The 22,413-nt window shown below is 41.0% G+C and overlaps 1 protein-coding gene across 1 annotated transcript in view; it reads left to right on the forward strand.

Moving 5' to 3' along the window:
- IL1RAPL2 (interleukin 1 receptor accessory protein like 2) overlaps positions 1-22,413 on the forward strand; it is a gene marked incomplete at its 3' end in the record, with an annotated part of 1,466,967 nt that overhangs the window by 807,703 nt on the left and 636,851 nt on the right. The window contains exon 5 of the mRNA XM_081115342.1: positions 11,855-12,008. Coding sequence (XP_080971468.1) covers positions 11,855-12,008 — 154 coding nt within the window. The remainder of the gene's footprint in view (positions 1-11,854; positions 12,009-22,413) is intronic.

The raw sequence follows: 22,413 nt of genomic DNA on the forward strand, positions 1-22,413 counted from the left end.
CTGATAGACCCACCCCTTGCCCTGGCCTCAGCACTCCAGGAACTTTAGCCTGGAAGTGTGCAAGCACCTTGGAACTGATCCCACATAGGGCCAGGTTCAGGAGCCCTGGGCTGGGAGCAATCTCGCGAACCCCAGGAACTGAGCCTATGCACACTGCCGGCTTCTGAGCCCTGGGCTGGGAGCAAATGCAACAAACACCGGGAATTTGTCCCGCTTATCACAGGCCCAGGGACACCGATTCTCTGGGAAGGAGACAGTACCAAGCACCAGTGACTTGACTGTGTTTCTTATCACCTGCACCTGAGATCCTGATTCCCTGTGCATTCATACTAAGAGCCAGTGACTCCAATTCCTGATGCAAGGGCACACAGGGACCCTGATTCTCAAGGCAAGGTCACATGAAGCAACAGAGACTCAGATACTGGATTCTTGGGGAACTCTGACTCCTGGCGCACGCTAGGGGGCTCTGGTTTTCAACACGCTTCAGGGGGGTCTCTGTTTCAGCATGGTGCAGGCAGGGTCCCTGATTCTAAGGGCGCGTACGAGGACACATTGAGCGCCGACAACACTGACTCTGAGCAAGCCTGGTTCCCACCAACCCACAACAACCACACATCTTAGTGTCAGAGCTCTTCAGTGACACTAGGGTGGCGGGAGGCTCCCACTGCACACGGCCCAGGCCCACGCAACTTGACATTTGAACCATCGGGAGATAATCAGAATGAAGAGATGAAACAACACCCAGAGGAAAGACAATGAGGAGTCACCAAGAAAGGAAATTAATGAAGTTGAAGCATGCAACATGACAGAAAAAGAATTCAGAATAATGGTTATACAGTTCATTCACCGGATGGATTAGAAAATCAACAACCTATGCAAGAATCAGTAAGAAATGAAAAGTGATATAGCTACAATCAAAAACACCATGGAAAGTTTCAACAGCAGACTAGAAGAAGCAGAGGACCGAATTAGTGAATTAGAAGATAAGGCAGAGAAACAAGCTCAATCTGAACAGCAACTGGAGGAAAAAATTAAAAAGCAGGAGGAGAGCCTAAGGGAGCTTCGGGACAACATGAAACGAAGTAACATACGCATAATAGGGCTGCAAGAAGGACAAGAAGAGCAGCAAGGATTAGAAAATCTATTTGAAGAAATAATGTCAGAAAACTTCCCAGATATGGGGAAGAAAAAAGGTACACAAGTACAGAGAGTCCCAGGCAAGATGAACCCCAAAACACCCACACCAAGACACGTCATAATAACGATGGCAAATGTACAAGACAAAGACAGAATCTTAAAGGCTGCAAGAGAGAAACAGAGAGTTACCTACAAAGGATCCCCCATCAGATTATCAAATGATTTCTCAACAGAAACACATCAGGCCAGAAAAGAATGGACAGAAATTTACAAAGTGATGCAAAGCAAAGGACTGAATCCAAGAATACTCTATCCAGCTAGGCCATCATTCAAAATTGAAGGGGAAATAAGAAGCTTCACAGACAAAAAAAGGCTAAGGGAGTTTATCACCACCAAGCCAGCAATGCAAGAAATGCTAAAGGGACTGGTATAAAAAGAAGAACTAAAAAGCCCAGAAAGAAAACAGCCACACACAAAAAAAATGAAATGGCTACAAACAAGTACCTTTCAATACTAACTTTAAACGTAAATGGACTAAATGATCCAATCAAAAGACATTGAGTGGCTGAATGGATAAAAAAACATGACCCATATATTTGCTGTCTACAAGAGACCCACCTCATTAGAAGGGACTCACACAGACTAAAAGTGAAGGGATGGAAAAAATATCTTTCAGGCAAGTGGAAATGAAAAAAAAGCAGGGGTAGCAATACTTATATCAGACAAAATAGACCTCAAGGTGAAGGCCATAACAAGAGATAAGGAAGGCCACTTCATAATACTAAAGGGATCAATACAACAAGAGGATATAACCCTGATAAACATATATGCACCCAATGCAGGAGCACCCACATATATAAGAAAACTCCTGGAAGATATCAGGCGAGAGATCGACAACAATACAATCATAGTAGGGGACTTTAATACACCACTGACATCACTGGATAAATCCACTAGACAAAAACTCAGCAAAGAAACAGCAATCCTAAATGACTCACTAGATCAGATGGACTTAATTGACATCTTCAGAACACTTCACCCCAAAGCCACAAAATATACGTTCTTCTCAAGTGCTCATGGGACATCTTCAAAAATAGATCACATATTGGGTCACAAACAAAGTCTCCTCAAATTCAAGAAGATTGAAATCATACCAAGCATCTTCTCAGACCACAAGGCCATAATATTAGAAATAAACTACAATAAAAACAACTCAAAATAGTCAAACACTTGGAAGCTGAATAGCACGTTATTAAATATTGATTGGGTTACCAATTAGATCAAAGAAGAAATTAAAAACATCCTGGAAAGTAATTACAATGAAAACACAGCAATCCAAAACCTTTGGGAAGCAATGAAAGCAGTCCTGAGAGGGAAGTTTATAGCTCTACAAGCCTATCTCAACAAACAAGAAAAAATGGTAGTAAATCATCTAAATCTACAGCTCAAAGAATTAGAAAGAGAGCAACAAGAAAACCCCAGAGTGAGCAGAAGGCAGGAGATAATAAAGATTAGAGCAGAAATAAATGACATAGAAACCAAAAAAACAATACAGAAAATTAATGAAACAAAGAGCTGGTTCTTTGAAAGGATAAACGAGATTGACAAACCTCTAGCCAGGCTCACAAAGAAGCAAAGAGAAAGGACCCAAATCAACAACATCAGAAATGATAGAGGCGAAATAACAACAGATCCCACAGAAATACAAATGATTGTTTAAAAATACTATGGACAGCTCTACTCCAACAATCTAGACAACCTGGAGGAAATGGACATATTCCAAGAAAAATACAACATTCCAAAACTTAATCAGAAATATTCTAAAAATCTCAATAGGACAATAACTATGGAAGAAATTGAAGCAGTCATCAAAAAGCTTCCAGCAAACAAAAGCTCAGGACCAGACGGCTTCACAGGGGAGTTTTACCAAACATTCAAGGAAGAACTAAAACCTATCCTCCTCAGACTACTACAAAAAATCCAAGAGGAAGGAACACTTCCAAGCTCATTCTATGAAGCCAGCATTACCCTTATACCAAAACCAGGTAAAGACAACACAATGAAAGAGAATTACAGGCCAATATCCCACATGAACATAGATGCCAAAATCCTCAACAAAATCTTAGCAAATCGGATCCAGCAGTACATCAGTAAGATCATGCACCACGACCAAGTAGGATTTATCTCAGGGATGCAAGAATGGTACAATATCCCCAAATCAATAAACGTGATACATCACATAAACAAATTGAAAGAAAACAACCACATGGTCATATCAATTGATGCAGAAAAAGCATTTGACAAAATCCAACACCCATTTTTGATAAAAACTCTCAGCAAGGTGGGAATTGAAGGATCATACCTCAACATAATAAAAACCATATATGACAAACCCACAGCCAACATCATACTCAATGGACAAAAATTAACACCATTTCCCCTAAGAACAGGAACAAGACAGGGATGCCCCCTCTCACCACTCCTGTTCGACATAGTACTGGAAGTATTAGCCATTGCGATTAGACAAGAAGAAGAAGAAAAAGCCATCCAAATTGGAAAAAAGAAGTAAAACTGTCCTTATTTACAGATGACATGATATTATACTTAAAAAACCCTAAAGACTCCATCAATAAACTATTAGAATTAATAAAAGAATTCGGCAATGTAGCAGGATACAAAGTTAACGCCAAGAAATCTATGGCATTTCTATACACCAATAGTGAATGTGCAGAAAGAGAGACTAAAAAAGCAATCCCATTTACCATCGCACCAAAAAAATTAAGCTATCTAGGAATAAACTTAACTAAAGAGGTAAAAGACCTCTACTCAGAAAACTACAGGACGTTGAAAAAAGAGATAGAGGAAGACATAAACAGATGGAAGAACATAACATGTTCTTGGATTGTTGGAATCAACAGCATTAAAATGTCCATACTGCCCAAAGCAATCTATAAATTCAACGCACTTCCCATTAAAATACCAATGGAATATTTCACAGACCTAGAACAAACTCTCCAAAAATTCATCTGGAATAAAAAACGACCCGGAATAGCTGCAGCGATCCTGAGAAAGAGCACAGTAGGTGGGATCTCAATACCAGATATCAAGCTGTATTACAAAGCCACTGTTCTCAAAACTGCCTGGTACTGGCACAAGAACAGACATATAGATCAATGGAATGGAATAGAGAACCCAGAAATCAGCCCCAACCAATACGCTCAATTAATATTTGACAAAGGAGGCAAGAACATACAATGGAGTCAAGATAGTCTCTTCAATAAATGGTGTTGAGAAAATTGGACAGATACATGCAAGAAAATGAAACTAGACCACTAACTTACACCATACACAAAAATAAACTGAAAATGGATAAAGGACTTAAATATTCGACGGGAAACCATACAAATACTAGAAGAATCCAAAGGCAACAAAATCTCAGACATATGCAGAAGCAATTTCTTCACCGATAGAGCTCCTAGGGCACTTGAAACTAAAGAGAAAATGAACAAATGGGACTACATCAAAATAAAAACCTTCTGCACAGCAAAAGAAACCATCAACAAAACAACAGGATAACCCACTGCGTGGGAAAACATATTTGCCAATGTCATATCTGATAAGGGCCTAATCTCCAAAATTTATAGGGAAATCATACAACTTAACAAAAGGAAGATAAACAATCCTATCAAAAAATGGGCAAAGGATCTAAATAGACACCTTTCAAAAGAGGACATTCAGAAAGCCAAGAGACATATGAAAACATGCTCAAAGTCACTAATCATCCAAGAGATGCAAATCAAAACAGCAATGAGGTACCATCTCACACCTGTCAGACTGGCTATCATCAACAAATCAGCAAACGACAAGTGCTGGAGAGGATGTGGAGAAAAGGAGCACTTGTGCACTGCTGGTGGGAATGCAGACTGGTGCAGCCACTATGGAAGACAGTATGGAGTTTCCTCAAAAAACTACAAATGGAACTCCCATTTGACCCTGTGATCCCACTTCTAAGAATATATCCCAAGAAACCAGAAACACCAGTCAGAAAGGATATATGCACCCCAATGTTCATAGCAGCACAATTCACCATAGCTAAGGTCTGGAAACAGCCTAAGTGCCCATCAGTAGATGAATGGATTAGAAAACAGTGGTACATCTACACGATGGAATACTATGCTGCTCTAAAAAAGAAGGAACTCTTACCATTTGCAACAGCATGGATGGAACTGGAGAGCATTATTCTAAGTGAAATAAGCCAGTCAATGAAGGAAAAATACCACATGATCTCACTCATTTCTGGATAATAAAGACCATTATAAACTTATGAACAAAAATAGATACAGAGGCAGAGCAGCCTCAAACAGACTGTCAAACTACAGCAGGAAGGCCGGGGAGGGTGGGAGGGCAGAAGTGAGGTGGGTAAGAGATCAACCAAAGGACTTGCATGCATGCATATAAGCATAACCAATGGACATAAGACACTGGGGGTTAGGGGAGTCCAGGGGATTGTCAAGGGCGGGGGGGGGGGGGAAGAGACATATGTAATACTCTTTGTAACACTTTAAGCAATAAAATAAAATAAAATAAAATAAAATAAAATAAAATAAAAAATAAATATATTTTTATGACCAACTTCAATTAACACATGCTTTTCAAAAAGGCAACAAAAATCGATTTGCTTTTCCATATGACCCAAATAAATCTTTTTTTCAAATCCAAAAAAAAAAAAAGGAATAATCAAGTCAGAGAAAGACAAGTATCACATGCTCTCCTTGTATGTGGAATCTAATGAACAAAATAAACTGACAAACAAAATAGATCCAGAGACATGGAAGCATGAAAAAGACTGATTAATCTCAGATGGAAGAAGGGAATTGGGGGCTGGAAAGATATTAACCAAAGAACTATATATATATATATATATATATATATATATATATATATATATATATATAAAGTATGTATATATACACATACACATACTAGTGGCCCAGTGCATGAAATTCATGAACAGGGGAAGGGGTGTCCCTCAGCCCGGCCTGCACCCTCTCCAATCTGGGATCCCTTGGGATCAGGCCTAAACCAGCAGTCAAACATCCCTCTCGCAATCTGGGACTGCTGGCTCCTAACCACTCACCTGCCCACCTGTCTGCCCTAACCACTTTTCATGCTGGCCTGCTTGCCCCCAACTGCACCCCCCACCAACCTGATCACCCCCAACTGCCCCCATGCCATCCAGCTCGCCCCCAACTGTACCCCTAGTAGTCTGCTCAACCCCAATTGCCCCCCGCTGGCCTATCGCCCCCAACTGCCGTCCGACCAGCCTGATAACCCCCAATGCCCCCCCACACCAACCTGATCACCCACAACTGCCATCCCATCCTGACCTGATCACCCACAACTGCTCTCCCCTCTTGGCCCCTAACTGCTTCTACCTCAGCCTCGACACCATGGCTTTGTCCAGAAGAATGTCTGGAAGGTCTCCTGGAAGGTCTCCCAGTCTAATTAGCATATTACCCTTTTATTAGTATAGACCAGCCATGGGCAAACTACGGCCCGCGGGCCAGATCCGGCCCGCGGGCCAGATCCGGCCCGTTTGAAATGAATAAAACTATTGAAAAAAAAAACCGTACCCTTTTATGTAATGATGTTTACTTTGAATTTATATTAGTTCACACAAACTCTCCATCCATGCTTTTGTTCCGGCCCTCCGGTCCAGTTTAAGAACCCATTGTGGCCCTCGAGTCAAAAAGTTTGCCCACCCCTGGTATAGACAGAGGCCTGGTGCACAGGTGGGGGCTGGCTGGTTTGCCCTGAAGGGTGTCCTGGATCAGGGTGGGAGGGTTCCCTTGGGGGGTGGGGCAGCCTGGGCAAGGGCCCTGCAGTGGTTTTCAGGCTTGTCATGCCCCCATTGGGGTGGGAGTCCCCACTGGGGACAGTGCCGGCCTGGGCAAGGGGCTGAGGCAGTTTGCAGGCCATCCATGCCCCCATGAGGTGAGGGTCCCTGCTGGGGGTGTGTGGTCAGCCTGGGTAAGGGGCTGAGGGCTTGTTTTCAGGCTGGCCATACTCCCTTCAGGGTGGAGGTCTTTGCAGGGGTGCCTGGCCAGCCTGGGTAAGGGTTTGATGGCTGTTTGCAGGCTGGCCATGCCCCCCAGTGGGGACCCTCACCCCATGAGGGTGTGGCCAGCCTGGGTGAGGGTCTGAGGGCTGTTTTCAGGCCCCTCCCTCAGAAGCTAGCCCAGGCGACCCAAGCCTCCCGTTGTCTCTGGCCTGCTCCATGGCCACTGCCCACAGGCCCCTCCCTCAGCAGCCAGCCCAGGAAGGCGGGAAGCTTGGCTTCCTCCATCACCAGGGGTGACCCAAGCCTCCTGACCGCTCTGGCTGGCTCTGTGGCCGCAGCCATCTTTTCCCCACTAATGTGCATATTCCCTCCTGATTGGCTGTGGGGCATCACAGAGGTACAGTCAATTTACATATTTGTCTATCATTTTATTATATATATGCATAACCCATAGTGCAATGAAGGCCTTGGAAGGGGTGGCAGGAATGGGGTAGAGGGGGGTCAATAGAGGAAAAATGGGACATCTGTAATACTTTCAACAATAAAGATATATTTAAAAAAGAAAAATACCTGTGGATATGATGGTGATATCTTGGAAGTGGACTGTGAATACAGTGATGAATATTTCAGGGGGGAAACTCTAAGATCCAAATATGGCTGGGAACAGGTTACTTTAAGAGGCTTCATTAACAGATGTTTTTGTTAAACATCCTGGGCTCCAAAACCACCAATTGCTGTCAAATGAAATCTGCCACTTAGAAAGGATGGAAGGGAGGGAAAGAATCTGGGCTTTAAGGGCTGATGTTGTTTTGACTAATTGTGGGTGTCCTACAGCAAACTGCTGTATGAAGGGAGAGCCAGCAGTGAAGTGGAGGTGCTTGTTGAACTTAGGCATCTAAAGCAAGACTGGCCCTTGGCAAAACTTTCAAGTTTATGACATTTATTTTAATGCTCTCAGGGCCATTGAATAATAGAGGAATTAATACACTGAAGACAATATTAGGGACCTGCTCATATTTGAGGCTTTGGCAATTTGTCCTTGGCACTTGAACAATATGTTTCAAACTTTTTTGCCTAATAGGCAGTCAGAATTAAACTATATACTGGTAGGTCTGGGGGCAATGATGGATTTCAATGTTTTGTTTCTACTAGAGGTGATGAGACAATTGGGGGCAGGAAAAAAGCAGTGACAGTATTAAGTCTAGCAGCCAGCAGTTTAAGGAAGAGAAGTTGCAAATAATGGAATAAAAATCCTGGAAGACTTCTGAGATTCAATATAGGCACCCATATGTGGGTAGCATAGCCAATGAGTTAACTTTGTGAAGGATAGGGTGGTGGAGGATGGGATGGTAATCTATAAAGCTCTTTTTGAATAAAATATAGTTCCTCTATATTTTGTCCCATCTACTATGATTAGTGTTAGAGTGGCCTCTTAGAAGTTATATATCTTCAGCGGGTTAAGATATTATGTTTCTAGGAAATGGTTAACCAATTAGTAAAGATTTGTTTTTATTTAAGTAGTTCTTTAGCACTAATTTATTTTCACAAGGCAGAGCTGGAGGTTTGGAAGAGATGTAAATCAGGATTGTGAAAGTTTAGGGATGGAATACATTCTATGTCGTGGGTGACCACAAGTATAATTAATAAATGTTGCAAGCCTCTAGATTCTGGCTACTCACACTGTAATGTATATTATCTCCACATGCAGTGTAAGAACCCTAAAGAGATTAAGCAATTGTGGTCAAGATCACAGAACTTAGATGACCCCCATATTTTGAACTAGATTTGTCTTGCTCTAAAGTCAATTTGCCTTTTCAATTATACAACATTGTCTGAAGAAGGGTGGAGTTGACCTGAAGATTACATTTTTCTATGCCACATTTAAAAAACAAACAAACAAACAAACAAACCTCTATTGACTACAAATAATCCTATATAAGGCTAGATGGCAACTTGGAAAGTACTTAGAACTATCTATATCTATCCCAAAGAACATATAAAGATTATAGGATATTCTTCATCATGAGTTATTTTCTAATTTCTATACATGCTTTAGATTTACTTCCTAGGAAAAAACAAATTAGTGTGCAGGGAAAATGAAAACTGGTTAGAGCTAATTGCATATGAACTTTCCCTGAAAAATGACATTAGAAAACAATGCCATTTGTATTTGATTAAAATGAGTGTGTGGGCTCATTTGTCTGCCTTCACCACCACTATGTGAAAATGAAGCAGCTTAGTTTTCATTTTCCTTTTCTCTCAAAATGCCCAGAGGGCCAATGTTTTTGTTTAATGACCTTCAAAATTATTCTTTAGAAATCTGAGGCTACCAGAGTTGGAAGCAATGCGAAAATAATTGTGGATTATTATTGTATGATGATAATGGCAGCTGGGCTATCTTTTTTTTCTTTCTGTTCAGACTTTCTTCTTCATTTTCCCAGAAACCTTATATCTAAGATTTAACTCAGAAGCAAATCTCATATTGGTGATAAACCTCTCCAGACAGTGTGTATAATATAATTTCAGACAGACCCTTAACTGTTCTTTGGAAAGACCCTAGGGAATGAAGCAGTCTTCTGTCTGGATTGCCCTAGATAATATTACTTTTATTTACTCTCTGACAATATGTGTGGGTAGTTGTATTGGACATAAAGCAAGCATAGCTCTTAAATATTATACCTGTGAACTTAAGTGCTGGTTTTTATATTTTGTTGTAAAAATTTCTGCTATCATAAAAGAAAAAAAAAGTTACAGTAAAAATAAAAAAACAAAAAAAGAGAAAATATTAATAAATGGGTACTCAGTATTTGCTCTCCCAAATCATTTATACACATACACAAAGACACAGACACACATGCAGAGCTGCATATAGAGTGTCAGTACTGATTTTATCTTTACATTAATTTTAAAAGTATGTGTGAGGAGGGTATGGGTGTGGGTAAGGGAAAGTAGAGAGGATATTTCTTTCTAATATATTTTTTATTGATTTTAGAGAGGAAGGGAAAGCGGGGGGAGAGAGAGAGAGAGAGAGAGAGAGAGAGAGAGAGAGAGAGAGAGAGAGAGAGAGAGAGATGATGAGAGAGAATCATTGATTGGCTGACCCCCCTACTGGGGATTGAGCCTGCAACCTGGGAATGTGCCTTTGACCAGAATCGAAGCTGGACCCTTCAGTCCACAGACCAACGCTCTACCCACTGAGCCAAAACAGCTAAGGTGAGGATATTTCTAATACCATAGTTTGGACAGTGCAAAGTGCTCTCAACTATTATTCACAAAATTTGCCTCACCATCAATTTTATTGCCTTAACTGAGAGATTAAGAATGCATATGATAAAATGCGTTGCTTGATTATTTAGCACTGTCACAGCCATCTCCTACACCTCCATTTATATTTTTACAGTTTTTAGTTACAATTTTGGTTGAACATTTGAGATGAATGGCAAACAAACTGGAATAATATCTAAAAAGTAGACTGAGAAAATCCCCAAATGACAAAGCCACCTGATTGAATATTCTTACATATTTAGCTATTGCTATATCCTTGTCGTTTCCTGGAAAAGAGTTAAACATTCCTTTTTAGGGAAGTTCAATCCCAGTAACAAGACTCCTTCACATTCCCATCAGGAGAGTAGAATAATTGACTTTAAAACCAAATCTTGCCCAGCCAGCATGGCTCAGTGGTTGAGCATCAATCTATAAACCAAGAGGTCATGGTTCAATTCCCAGTCAGGGCACATGCCCAGGTTGTAGGGTTGATCCCCAGTGTGGGGAGTGCAGGAGCCAGCCAATCAATGATTATGTCACATCATTGATGTTTCTATCTCTCACTCCTTCTCACTTCCTCTCTGAAATTTGGGGTTTCAAAACAGCCCCAAATCTTTTATACTAATAAAAGCCTAGGTGGTCCTTGTGTGATGCCCTCATGTCATCACAAGATGGCCACCACAAGATGGCTGCCATCACGTTGTCACAAGATGGCCACCACAAGATGGCTGGCAGGGGAGGGCAGTTGGGGGCCATCAGGCTGGTGAAGGAGGGGAGCTGGGGGCCATCAGGCCAGCATGGGTGGGTAGTTGGGGGCCATCGGGCTGGCAGGGGAGTCGTTAAGTGTTGATCAGGCTAGCAGGAAGAAGCAGTTAGGGGCAATCAGGCAGGCAGGCAGGGAAGCGGTTAGGAGCCAGCAGTACCAGATTGTGAGAGGGATGTCAGACTGTCGGTTTAGGCCTGATCCCCTGAGGGGTCCTAGATTGGAGAGGGTGCACACCGGGCTGAGGGATATCGCCTGTGCATGAATTTCGTGCATTGGGTCTCTAGTATCTCTATAAAATAGAAAGAATCAAGGCATTATGATGACATTTAGTGACTTTTGAGGTTCTGCTATACAATTTTTGCACTTGGGGAGCTTTATTATTTCATATTTGAGCAGAATGAAATGTTTTGCTCTTGGGATCAGACCTTTAAAATGGCTCTTAGAATGATAGTTGTGATATGGGAATTGGACACATTGTGATGTTTTCTGGTCACTGACTTAACTGTTTAGTTACATATTTTGAAAACTAAAGAGAAAAGTACAAAAAGTGAAAATACAAACTTGTCAGTACTAAGACTTAATGATGTGAATTTTTTTCCTCTTACTTGAAAACGTTTTCTCTATAGGAATGCAAGCCAAAAATGTGGAGAAGCATAATAATACAGAAAGGAAATGCTCTTCTAATCCAGGAAGTTCAAGAAGAAGATGGAGGAAATTACACTTGTGAACTTAAATATGAAGGAAAACTTGTAAGACGAACAACTGAATTGAAAGTTACAGGTAGGAATTGTTTCTTCAAAATTATGGCAAGTGAGAATTAAATATAATTTGGTATGGGGAGAAATTGGAATTTTCTACAAAAAGCCAACTTGCTGTGAACTTAGAATTGGCTGTGAATCAAATAGTTGAGAAACTCACTATTAAAAAGTTGTACTGATAACTTATATGCAGGATATGAACACTTAATCTAGGGAACAAAGGCCCAATTGCTGTTTATCTATTATCTGCCTTTAGGACAGACTAGAGGCCTGGTGCACGAATTTGTGCACAGGTGAGGTCCCTCAGCCTGGCTGGCAATCTGGGCCAATTGGGGCCACCTTGCCCAGTTCCGATCAGGGCCGATTGGGGTCAGCCGGCCAGGGGAAAGGACCACAGGAGGTTGTCCAGCCACAGGAGGTGGGCTGTGGGAGCACAATGACCAAAAGAGGGCAGCTCCTACATTGGGTGTCTGTCCCCTGGTGGTCAGTGCACATCATACTGACCTGTCAATGGGTCGTTTGGTCAACTGGTCTTAACAGATGCTAAGGCTTTTATATATTACTAGAGACCCGGTGCACAAAAATTTGTGCACTCGGGAGGGGAGTGGGGGGTTGCTCAGCCGGGCCTGTGCCCTCTTGCACTCTGGGACCCCTTGGGAGATAACGACCTGCTGGCTTAGGCCTGCTCCCAGGTGGCAGAGGGCAGGCCCAATCCCTAGGTGCAGCCAGAGCAGGGCGGATTGGGAGGTTGCGATGCCACCCTCATTCATGCTCAGGGTAGGGCCAATTGGGGGTTTGGGGCACCTCCCCCTGTCACACTCAAGGCAGGGTTGATGGGGACGTTGCGGTGCCACCCCCTGTCACGCACAGAGCAGGGCCCATCAGGGGGGTTGGGGCTCCATACCCTGTCACACACAGAGCAGGGCCCATCAGGGGGTTGGGGAGCTCCCCCCTGTCATGCAAAGAGCAGGCCGGATGAGGGGGTTGGGGCACTGCACCCTGTTACACACAGAGCAGGGCCGATCAGGGGGTTGGGGTGCTGCACCCTGTCACACACAGAGCTGCAGGGCGATCAGGGGGTTGAGGAGCTCCCCCCTATCAGGCACAGAGCAGGGCTGATCAGGGGGTTGGGGCACCTTCCCCTGTCACAAACAGAGCAGGGTGGATAGGGAGGTTGTGGCCCCGCCCCTTGTCACACAGAGCCGCAGGGTGATCAGGGAGTTTGGGCGCTGCCTCCTGTCACACTGATCCTGGTGCCGGGAGGCCTCTCAGCTCAGCTGATCCTGGTGCTGGGAGGCATATTACCCTTTTAATATATAGCATAGAGGCCTGGTGCATGGTTGGGGGCCAGCTGGTTTGCCCTGAAGGGTGTCCTGGATCAGGGTGGGGGTCCCCACTGGGGTGCCTGGCCAGTCTGGGTGAGGGGCTGAGGGCTGTTTTCAGGCTGGGACTGAAGCTCTCAACCGCTCATTTTTTCTTTTTTTCTTTTATTCTAAGCCAGTTTTAGCTCTGAGGCTCCAGCTCTTAGGCCTCTGCTCCTGAAAGCAGGTATCTGGTTTGTTTCGGTTCTATAATTGAAACTCTGTATCAACTCCATCTCTGAGATCCCAGCTCGCTGAAAGCAGGTTTCTGGGGTTTTGTTTAGCTTCTATATTTGTTACAATGTTTCTTAAACTGCAGGCTCAGAGGCCGGCAAGTCAGGCGGGGAACGTTGGAGTCCTCCGTCACTGAAGCAAGCAAGTCTCATGTTAGTTTCAAGCTGCCTGGCTGCTGGCCGCCATCTTGGCTGGCAGTTAATTTGCATATCTCGCTGATTAGCCAATGGGAAGGGTCGCGGTCGTATACCAATTACCATGTTTCTCTTTTATTAGATAGGATAATCTTAACTCTTCAAAATATCATTGATTGTTACTAAACACCTAGAAAAGATATACTGCAACCACTCTAGAATGTTGACTTAACCCATATGTAAAATTGCCTTGTGGAAAGGCTACCTCAGAATGAGGTTCTGGTGGACTTTTGGAATTAAATCTTAGACTATATCTCAAATAAAGCTCATACGAATTTGCTTATAAATGAGTGATGTTATTATGAGATTGTTAAATGAAGCAATTCCAAAACAATGGCATACATGCATATGTTTTAAATCATAAGTGAAATTGAAGTGCAGACTAACAATTCTACACATAGAGGTTGAAGAGAGAAACTCTGGATATTTTTACCTGGTGAAGAATATTAGAAAGTAATTTTCAAACACATAGACTGAACTTGATACCATAAATGTTATCCCTGACAAAGAATTTGATGAATCCTAAGACAGTGTATGACAAAAAGTCCACCTGCTGTTTTACTCAAACAATCTTGATTAATTTCTTTTTATATATTTTAGAAGTGTGTGTGTGTGTGTGTATGTATGTGTGTGTGTGTAAATACAAACACATTAGTATTTTGGATAAAATGTGAGCCATGGTAAAATATTTTGTGTATTTCATAAGGTGTTAATTTGCTTGCCCAAAACTTTCAATGTAGCTGGATTACAGTTTCAAATTTCACCTGAATTCTACCTCTCAAAGGTTCTCCAACTGTAGTGTACATCACAATGATGTGGACGAACCTAGGTAGGATGTATGCATCACGATGTTCATAGCAACACAATTTACAATTGCTAGGATCTGGAAACAGTGCAAGTGGCCATTACTAGATGAATGAATAAAAAAGGCTGTGGTACATTTACACCATTTACACTATGCAGCAGTAAAAAAGAAGGATTTCTTATCCTTTGAGACAGGAGGGACCTGGAGAGTATTATGCTAAGTGAAATAAGCCAGTAAGAGAAAGTCATGGATCACATGATCTCACTCATATGTTGAATCTAATGACCAAAATAAACTGATGAAAAAAATTGGTTCAGAGACATAGAGGCATAGAACACACTGTCTAATATCAAAGGGAATGTGGGGTGGGTGGGGGAAGAGATAAACCAAAGAACTTGTATGCATATATGCATAACCCATGGACATAGACAATAGGGTGGTGAAGGCTTGAGTCAGGGAGCAGGGGCAGGCAAGAAAGGATCAATGGGGAAAAAAGGGAATATGTGTAATACTTTCAATAATAAAGATTAAAAATATATATAATTAAATAAGAACCCAGGTAGGATGAAGATAAGGTTCTTTTTTACCCCCCTTAATTTAATTTTAATTAAAAAATATACTTAGCCCTAACCAGTTTGGCTCAATGGATAGAGCGTTGGCCTGCAGACTGAAGGGTCCCGGGTTCGACTCTGGTCAAGGGCATGTACCTTGGTTGCGTGCACATCCCCAGTAAGAGGTGTGCTGGAGGCAGCTGATTGATGTTTCTCTCTTATCAATGTTTCTAACGCTCTATCCCTCTCCCTTCCTCTCTGTAAAAAATCAATAAAATATATTTAAAAATATATACATTTAATTGTTGATAGTATTACGGAAGTATCCCATCCCCCCACCCCCCTTTACATCCCTCCTCAAAGCCTCTACCCCCACCCAGGTCTTCACCACCCTCTTGTCCATGTCCATAGGCTGTGCATATCTCTACTAATAAAACCCTAGGTGGCTCTTGTACCCTCGCAGGGCACCCTTGCATCATCATAACATGGCCACACTCATGTTGTCACAAGATGGCCACCCCCACATTGTCACAAGATGGCCGGCAAGAGAGGGCAGTTGGGGGAGATAAGTCTGGCAGGGGAGGGCAGTTGGGGGCAACCAGGCCAGCAGGGGAGGGCAGTTGGGGGCCATCGGGCTGGCAGGGGAGGGCAGGCGGGGGCGATAGGGTCAGCAGGGGAGGGCAGTTGGGGGCAATCAGGCCAGCGGGGGAGCAGTTAGGGGGCGATCAGGCTGGCAGGCAGAAGCGGTTAGGGGTAATCAGGCAGGCAGGCAGGCAGGCAAGTGGTTAGGAGTCAGCAGTCCCGGATTGTGAGAGGGATGTCCGACTGCCGGTTTAGGCCTGGTCCCCTGAGGGGTACCAGATTGGAGAGGTTGCAGGCTGGACTGAGGGACAGCCCCCCTCCATGCATGAATTTTATGCACCGGACTTCTAGTAACTATATAAGTTCTTCAATTTATCTCTTCTGGTCCCCCAACCCCACATCAAGGTATATCAGTCTGTTCCTTGCTTCTAAGCTTCGGGTCTTATTTTGTTGATCAATTAATTTTGTTCATTAGATTCCACAAATAGGTAAGTGAGATCACATGATATTTGCCTTTCTCAGATTGGCTTATTTCACTTAGCATAATAGTTTCCAGATCCATCCATTCTGTCCCAAAGATTAAGAGATACCTATTTTTTTATAGCTGCATAGTTTTCCATTGTGAAAATGTCCCACAGCTTTTTTTAATCCATTCATCTACTGATGAGCACTTGGACTGTTTTCAAATCTTAGCTATTATAAATAACACTGCTATGAACATGAGGGTGCATGTATTTTTTCTGATAGATGTTTTGGGAGTTTTAGAATATATTACTAGGAGTAGGGTCACTGAGTCTAATGGAAATTCCATTTTTAATTACTTGAGGAAACTCCATACTGTTTTACATGTTAGTGGCATCAATCTGTATTCCCACCAATCTACAGTGAACTAGTGTTCTGTTTTCTCTGCATCCTCACCAGCAATTATTGTTTGTTGATTTTTTTTATGATAGCTATTCTGACAGGTGTGAGATTATAGCTCATTGTGGTTTTAATTTGAATTTCTTCGATAATAGTGACTTTGAGCATTTTTTCATATGTCTCTTGACCATTTGTATGTCCTCTTTGTAGAAATGTCTATTCAGGTCATCTGCACATTTTTAATTGGATTGTTTCTCTTTCTTTTGCTAATTTACATGAGTATTTTATATAGTTTGGATATTAACACCTTATCAGATATATCATTATTAAATATGTTTTCCCATACAGTGGGTTCCCTTTTCATTTTGATGGTGGCTTCTTTTGCTGTGCAGAAACTTTTTATTTTGATGTGATCCCATATATTTATTTTCTCCTTTATTTTCTTTGCCCTAGGAAATGTATTGGCAAAATTCCGCTACCTGAGATGTTTGAGATTTTACTACTAAAGTTTTCTTATAAGATTTTTATGGTTTCATGTCTTACATTTGTCTTTTATCCATTTTGAGTTTATTTTTTTGTAAGGTGTAAGTTGGTGGTCTAGTTTCATCTTTTTGCATTTGTCTGTCCAGTTTTCCCAACACCATTTGTTGAAGAGACTGTCTTTACTTCTTTGTATATTCTTGCCTCCTTTGTCAAATATTGACTGTAATGGTGTGGATCAATTTATGGGTTCTCTGTTATGATCCACTTCTCTATATGCCTGTTCCTTTTCGAGTATCAGGCTGTTTTGATTATAATGGCTTCATAGTGTAGTTTGATATCTGATCTTGTGATCCTTCCAACTTTGTTCCTCTTTCTCAAGATTCCTGCAGCTATTCAAGGTCTTTTATGGTTCTATCTAAATTTTTTCAGTATTTGTTCTAGCTCTGTGAAGTATGCCATTGGACTTTTATTTTTTTAATAAAAAAGCATTTTATTTTATTTTATTTTATTTGTTAATTCTCACCCAAGGATATTTTTCTTTTTTAAAAAAAAAATTAAGTTCTTTATTGTTTAATGTATTGCATAAGTCTCCTTTTTCCCCCACTGACCACTCCCTGGTTGTCCCCAACACCCAGCACATGCCCCCACACACTCCCTGTCTGTGGTCATTCGTTATGCTCATATGCATGCATATAAGTCCTTTGGAATTTTAATAGGGATTGCATTGGAGCTATAGATTGCTGTGGGTAATATGGACATTTTAATGAGTTAATTCTTCCAATCCATGAAAATAGTATACATTTCCATTTGTTAGCATCTTCCTCTATTTCTTTTTTCAATGACCTATAGTTTTCCATATATAGGTCTTTTACCTTAAAATCATAAGTATCTTATTTTTTTTGTTGTTGTTGCAACGGTAAGTGGGATTTTCTTTTTAGTTTCTGAGAGTTCATTATGGTGTATATAAATGCTATCAATTTCTGGATGTTGATTTTATATCCTGCTACATTGCCGGATTCATTTATTAAGGCTAGCAGTTTCCTGGTGGAGTCTTTAAGGTTTTCTATGTACAATGGCATGTCATTTGTGAATAATTACAGTTTTACTCTCTTCTTTCCAATTTGGATGTCTTTTATCTCCTCTTTTCTGATCACTGTAGCTAGGACTTCCAGTACTCTGTTGATTAAAAGTAGTAAAAATGGGCATCCTTGTCTTGTTCCTGTTCTTAAGGGAAACACTTTTAGATTTTTCCCATTGAGTTTTATGTTGGCTGTATGGTTGTCAAATATCACCTTTATTATATTAAGGTATGATCCCTCTATTCCCACTTTACTGAGAGCTTTTATCAAAAAAAGGGGGTGCTGGCTTTTATTGAGTGATTTTTCTGCATCAGTTTATATGATCATGTGATTTTTATCTTTCATTTTGTTTATGTGATGTATCACATTTATTTATTGATTTGTTAATATTGTATCATCTTTGCATCCAAAGAATAAATCCCACTTGATCATGGTATATGACCTTTTTAATATATTCCCAGATCTGATTTACTAATATTTTGTTGAGGATTTTAGATTCTCTGTTCATTAGGGATATTAACCTGTAATTTTCTTTCTTTGTGGTTTTCAAATTAGGATAATTCTGGGTTTATAAAAAGAGCTTGGAAGTATTCCTTCCTCTTGAATTTTTTTGGAATAGTTTGCAGATAAATGTTCTTTGAATGTTTGGTAAAATTATCCTGTAAATTCATACATTCCAGGTTTTTGTTTGCAGGGAGGTTTTTAATTATCGCTCCAAGTTCATCAGTTATTTTTGGCCTTTTTTAGGTTGTCTAATTTTTCCTGATTGAGTTTTGGAAGATTGTATGTTTCTAAGAATCTGTCCATTTCATGCAGGTTGTCCAGTTTGTTGGCATATAGTTGTTTATAGTATTTGCTTACAATCCTTTGAATTTTTGTGGTGTCTGTTGTCATATCACCTCTTTTATTTTTTATTTTATTTATTTGGGTCCTCTCTCTTTGATTCTTGATGAGTCTGGCTACGGGATCATCAATTTTATTTATCTTTTAAAAGAATCAGCTCTTGGATTCATTGATCTTTTGTCTATTCTTTTTAGTCTCTATGTCATTTATTTCTGTTCTGATCTTTAATGTTTCCTTCCCTCTACTTCTTTTTCTTGCTGTTTTATTTCTGATTCATTTACTTGTAGGGTTAGATAGTTTATTACTGCTTTTTTCTTGTTTCTTGAGGTAGGCCTGTAATGCTATGAACTTCCCTCTCAGGACTGCTTTCACTGTGTCCCATAGATTTTGGGTGGTCATGTGTTCATTTTCATTTGTTTCCAGGATTCTTTTTTATTTATTTCTTTATCTGATTGGTAACACATTCATTGTTTAATGACCTGTTATTTGGACTTCACGTGTTCGAGTACTTTTTAGTTATTTTATTGTAGTTGATTTCTAATATATGTCATTGTGATTATATCAATTTTCTTGAATTTGTATAGACTTGTTTTGTGTCCTTTTTCCATGTGTACTTGAGAAAAATATATAGTATGGTGCTTTGGGGTGAAATATTCTGAAATATCAGTTAGATCCATCTGATCTGATGTGTTATTTAAGGCCTCTGTTTCCTTGTTGATTTTTTGTCTGGAAGATCTGTCCAGTGATGTCATTGTGTTGTGAAAGCCCTCTACTGTGACTGTATTGCTGCTGTGCTGATCTTTCCCTTAAAGTCCATCAATTTTTTTTTAATGTATTTGGGTGTTGCTTTATTAGGTGTGTATATGATTACAAGGGTTATATTTAATTATTGAATCATTCCCTTTACTGTTATGTAGTGGCCTTCTTTGTCTCTTATTATAGCTTTTTTTGAAGTCTATTTTGTCAGATATAAGTATTGCTACCCCAGCTTTTTTCTCCCCTTTCTAGTTGCTTGGAATATCTTTTTTCCACATCTGTCTGTATCTTTTGCTCTGAAGTGGGTCTCTTACAGACAGCACATATATGGGTCATGATTTTGTATCCATTTAGTCACCCTATGTCTTTTGACTAGTGCATTTAAGTCATTTACATTTAAGAATATCATTGATAGGTATTTATTTATTGCCATTTTTTATGCCTATGTTGCTTTCCTTTTCTTCTTATTAAAGTGGTCACTTTAACATTTCTTGCATTGCCATTTCACCTTCAATTTTAAAGGATAACCATGCCAGATATAGTAATCTTGGATATAGGCCCTTGCTTTTCATTATTTTGAATACTGCATGCCACTCTCTTCTGGCCTGAAGTGTTTCTATTGAGAAATCAACTGTCACTCTAATGGGAACTCCTTTGTATGTTATTTTATGTCCTTCTCTTCTGCCATTAATGTTCTTTCTTTAACTTTAACATTTGCCCTTTTAATTATGAAGTGTCTAAGTATGAGTCTCTTTGGATTCATTTTTTTAATTAAATCTTTATTGTTCAGATTATTACATTTGTTCCTCTTCCCCCCCCCCCGCAGAACTCCCATCCTCCCAGTTCCCACCCCACCCTCCGCCCTCACTACCCACCCACTGTCCTCATCCATAGGTGCACGATTTTCGTCCAGTCTCTTCCCGCATCTCCACACCCCTTCCCCCCCAAGAATAGTCAGTCAATTTCCTTTCTATGTCCCTGATTCTATTACAATCACCAGTTCATTCTGTTCATCAGATTATTTATTCACTTGATTCTTAGATTCACTTGTTGATAGATGCGTATTTGTTGTTCATAATTTGTATCTTTACCTTTTTCTTCTTCTTCCTCTTCTTAAAGGATACCTTTCAGCATTTCATATAATACTGGTTTGGTGGTGATGAACTCCTTCAGCTTTTCCTTATCTGTGAACCTCTTTATCTGACCTTCAATTCTGAATGATAGCTTTGCTGGATAAAGTAATTTTGGTTGTAGATTTCTTGGTATTCATCACTTTGAATATTTCTTGCCACTGCCTTCTGGCCTGCAAAGTTTCTGTTGAGAAATCAGCTGACAGTCGTATGGGTATTCCCTTGTAGGTAACTGACTTTCTTTCTCTTGCTGCTTTTAAGATTCTCTCTTTGTCTTTTGCTCTTGGCATTTTAATTATGATGTGTCTTGGTGTGGTCCTCTTTGGATTCCTTTTGTTTGGGGTTCTCTGCACTTCCTGGACTTGTACGTCTATTTCTTTCACCAGGTAGGGGAAGTTTTCTGTCATTATTTCTTCAAATGGGTTTTCAATATCTTGCTCTTTCTCATCTTCTGGCACCCCTATAATTCAGATGTTGATACGCTTGAAGCTGTCCCAGAGGCTCCTTACACTATCTTCGTATTTTTGGATTCTTTTTTCATTTTGCTTTTCTGGTTGGGTGTTTTTTGCTTCTTCGCATTTCAAATCTTTGACTTGATTCTTGTGCTCCTCTGGTCTGCTGTTGGGATTCTGTATAATATTCTTTATTTCAGTCAGTGTATGCTTAATTTCTAGTTGGTTCTTTATCACAACATCGAGGGTCTCATTAGATTTCTTGAGGATCTCACTATATTTATCGGCGGTCTCACCAGTCTTTTCGAGGGCCTTACTAAGTTTATCGGCGGCTTCTAGACAATTCTTGAGAGACCTTAAAAGTGTGGTTTTGAACTCTATACCCTCCATTCCTGTCAGTTGTGTCCTGTTTCTTTGTCTCCACATTTTTTAGGCTTTCTTGGTGCACCCCCTTGTGGTCTTTGTGCACAGTCTTGTTGTAGTTAAGCCTTGATTGTTGTAGGTAACACTGGGGGGGATTTGACTTCCAGGCCAACTGGCTGTGAGAATCAGCTGTGTCTGCAGTGGGAGAACTTCTGTCCTCTAGGGAGGTGCTAATCTAGCCTTTGCCTGAGGCTATCCCACAAATGCCTCTGTGCAGGGCTTGGGAAGGGCGGGTCCCAGGGGTCAACAGGGCGGGCCGAGTGAGCAGTTATGGCTGCTCTCAGTACCGTCTCCAGAGGCTCTGCCTCTCAGTGTCCCAGCAACCGCTACAAACCTCGGAGAGAAAGCTACCCTCGAGTTCCGACCGATGCCAGACAGTCCTGCTTCTCCCGTTTGAATCTGGGTCCCCAGAGACTCTCCTGGAACTGGAGCTCAGAGCCTGAGACTCCCTCCCAATTGAAGATTGAAACAGACAACCACGCCCTCAGCCACCTGCCTGCTCTGCACGCACCTCTGCACCTTTGTATTTTACTTCCAGACTGTGCCTCCTCTGAGTCTCGGTATGCTTTTCTCTTTCCTTCTAGTTGTAGAATTTCCCCTCAGCCAGCCTTCCTGTGGTTCTGGGTGATGTCCGTTCCGTCTTTTAGTTGTATTTTTGAAGTGGTTGTGCGAG

Source organism: Myotis nattereri, assembly GCF_964212035.1.
Source record: "Myotis nattereri genome assembly, chromosome: X".
Taxonomy (NCBI): Eukaryota; Metazoa; Chordata; class Mammalia; order Chiroptera; family Vespertilionidae; genus Myotis; species Myotis nattereri.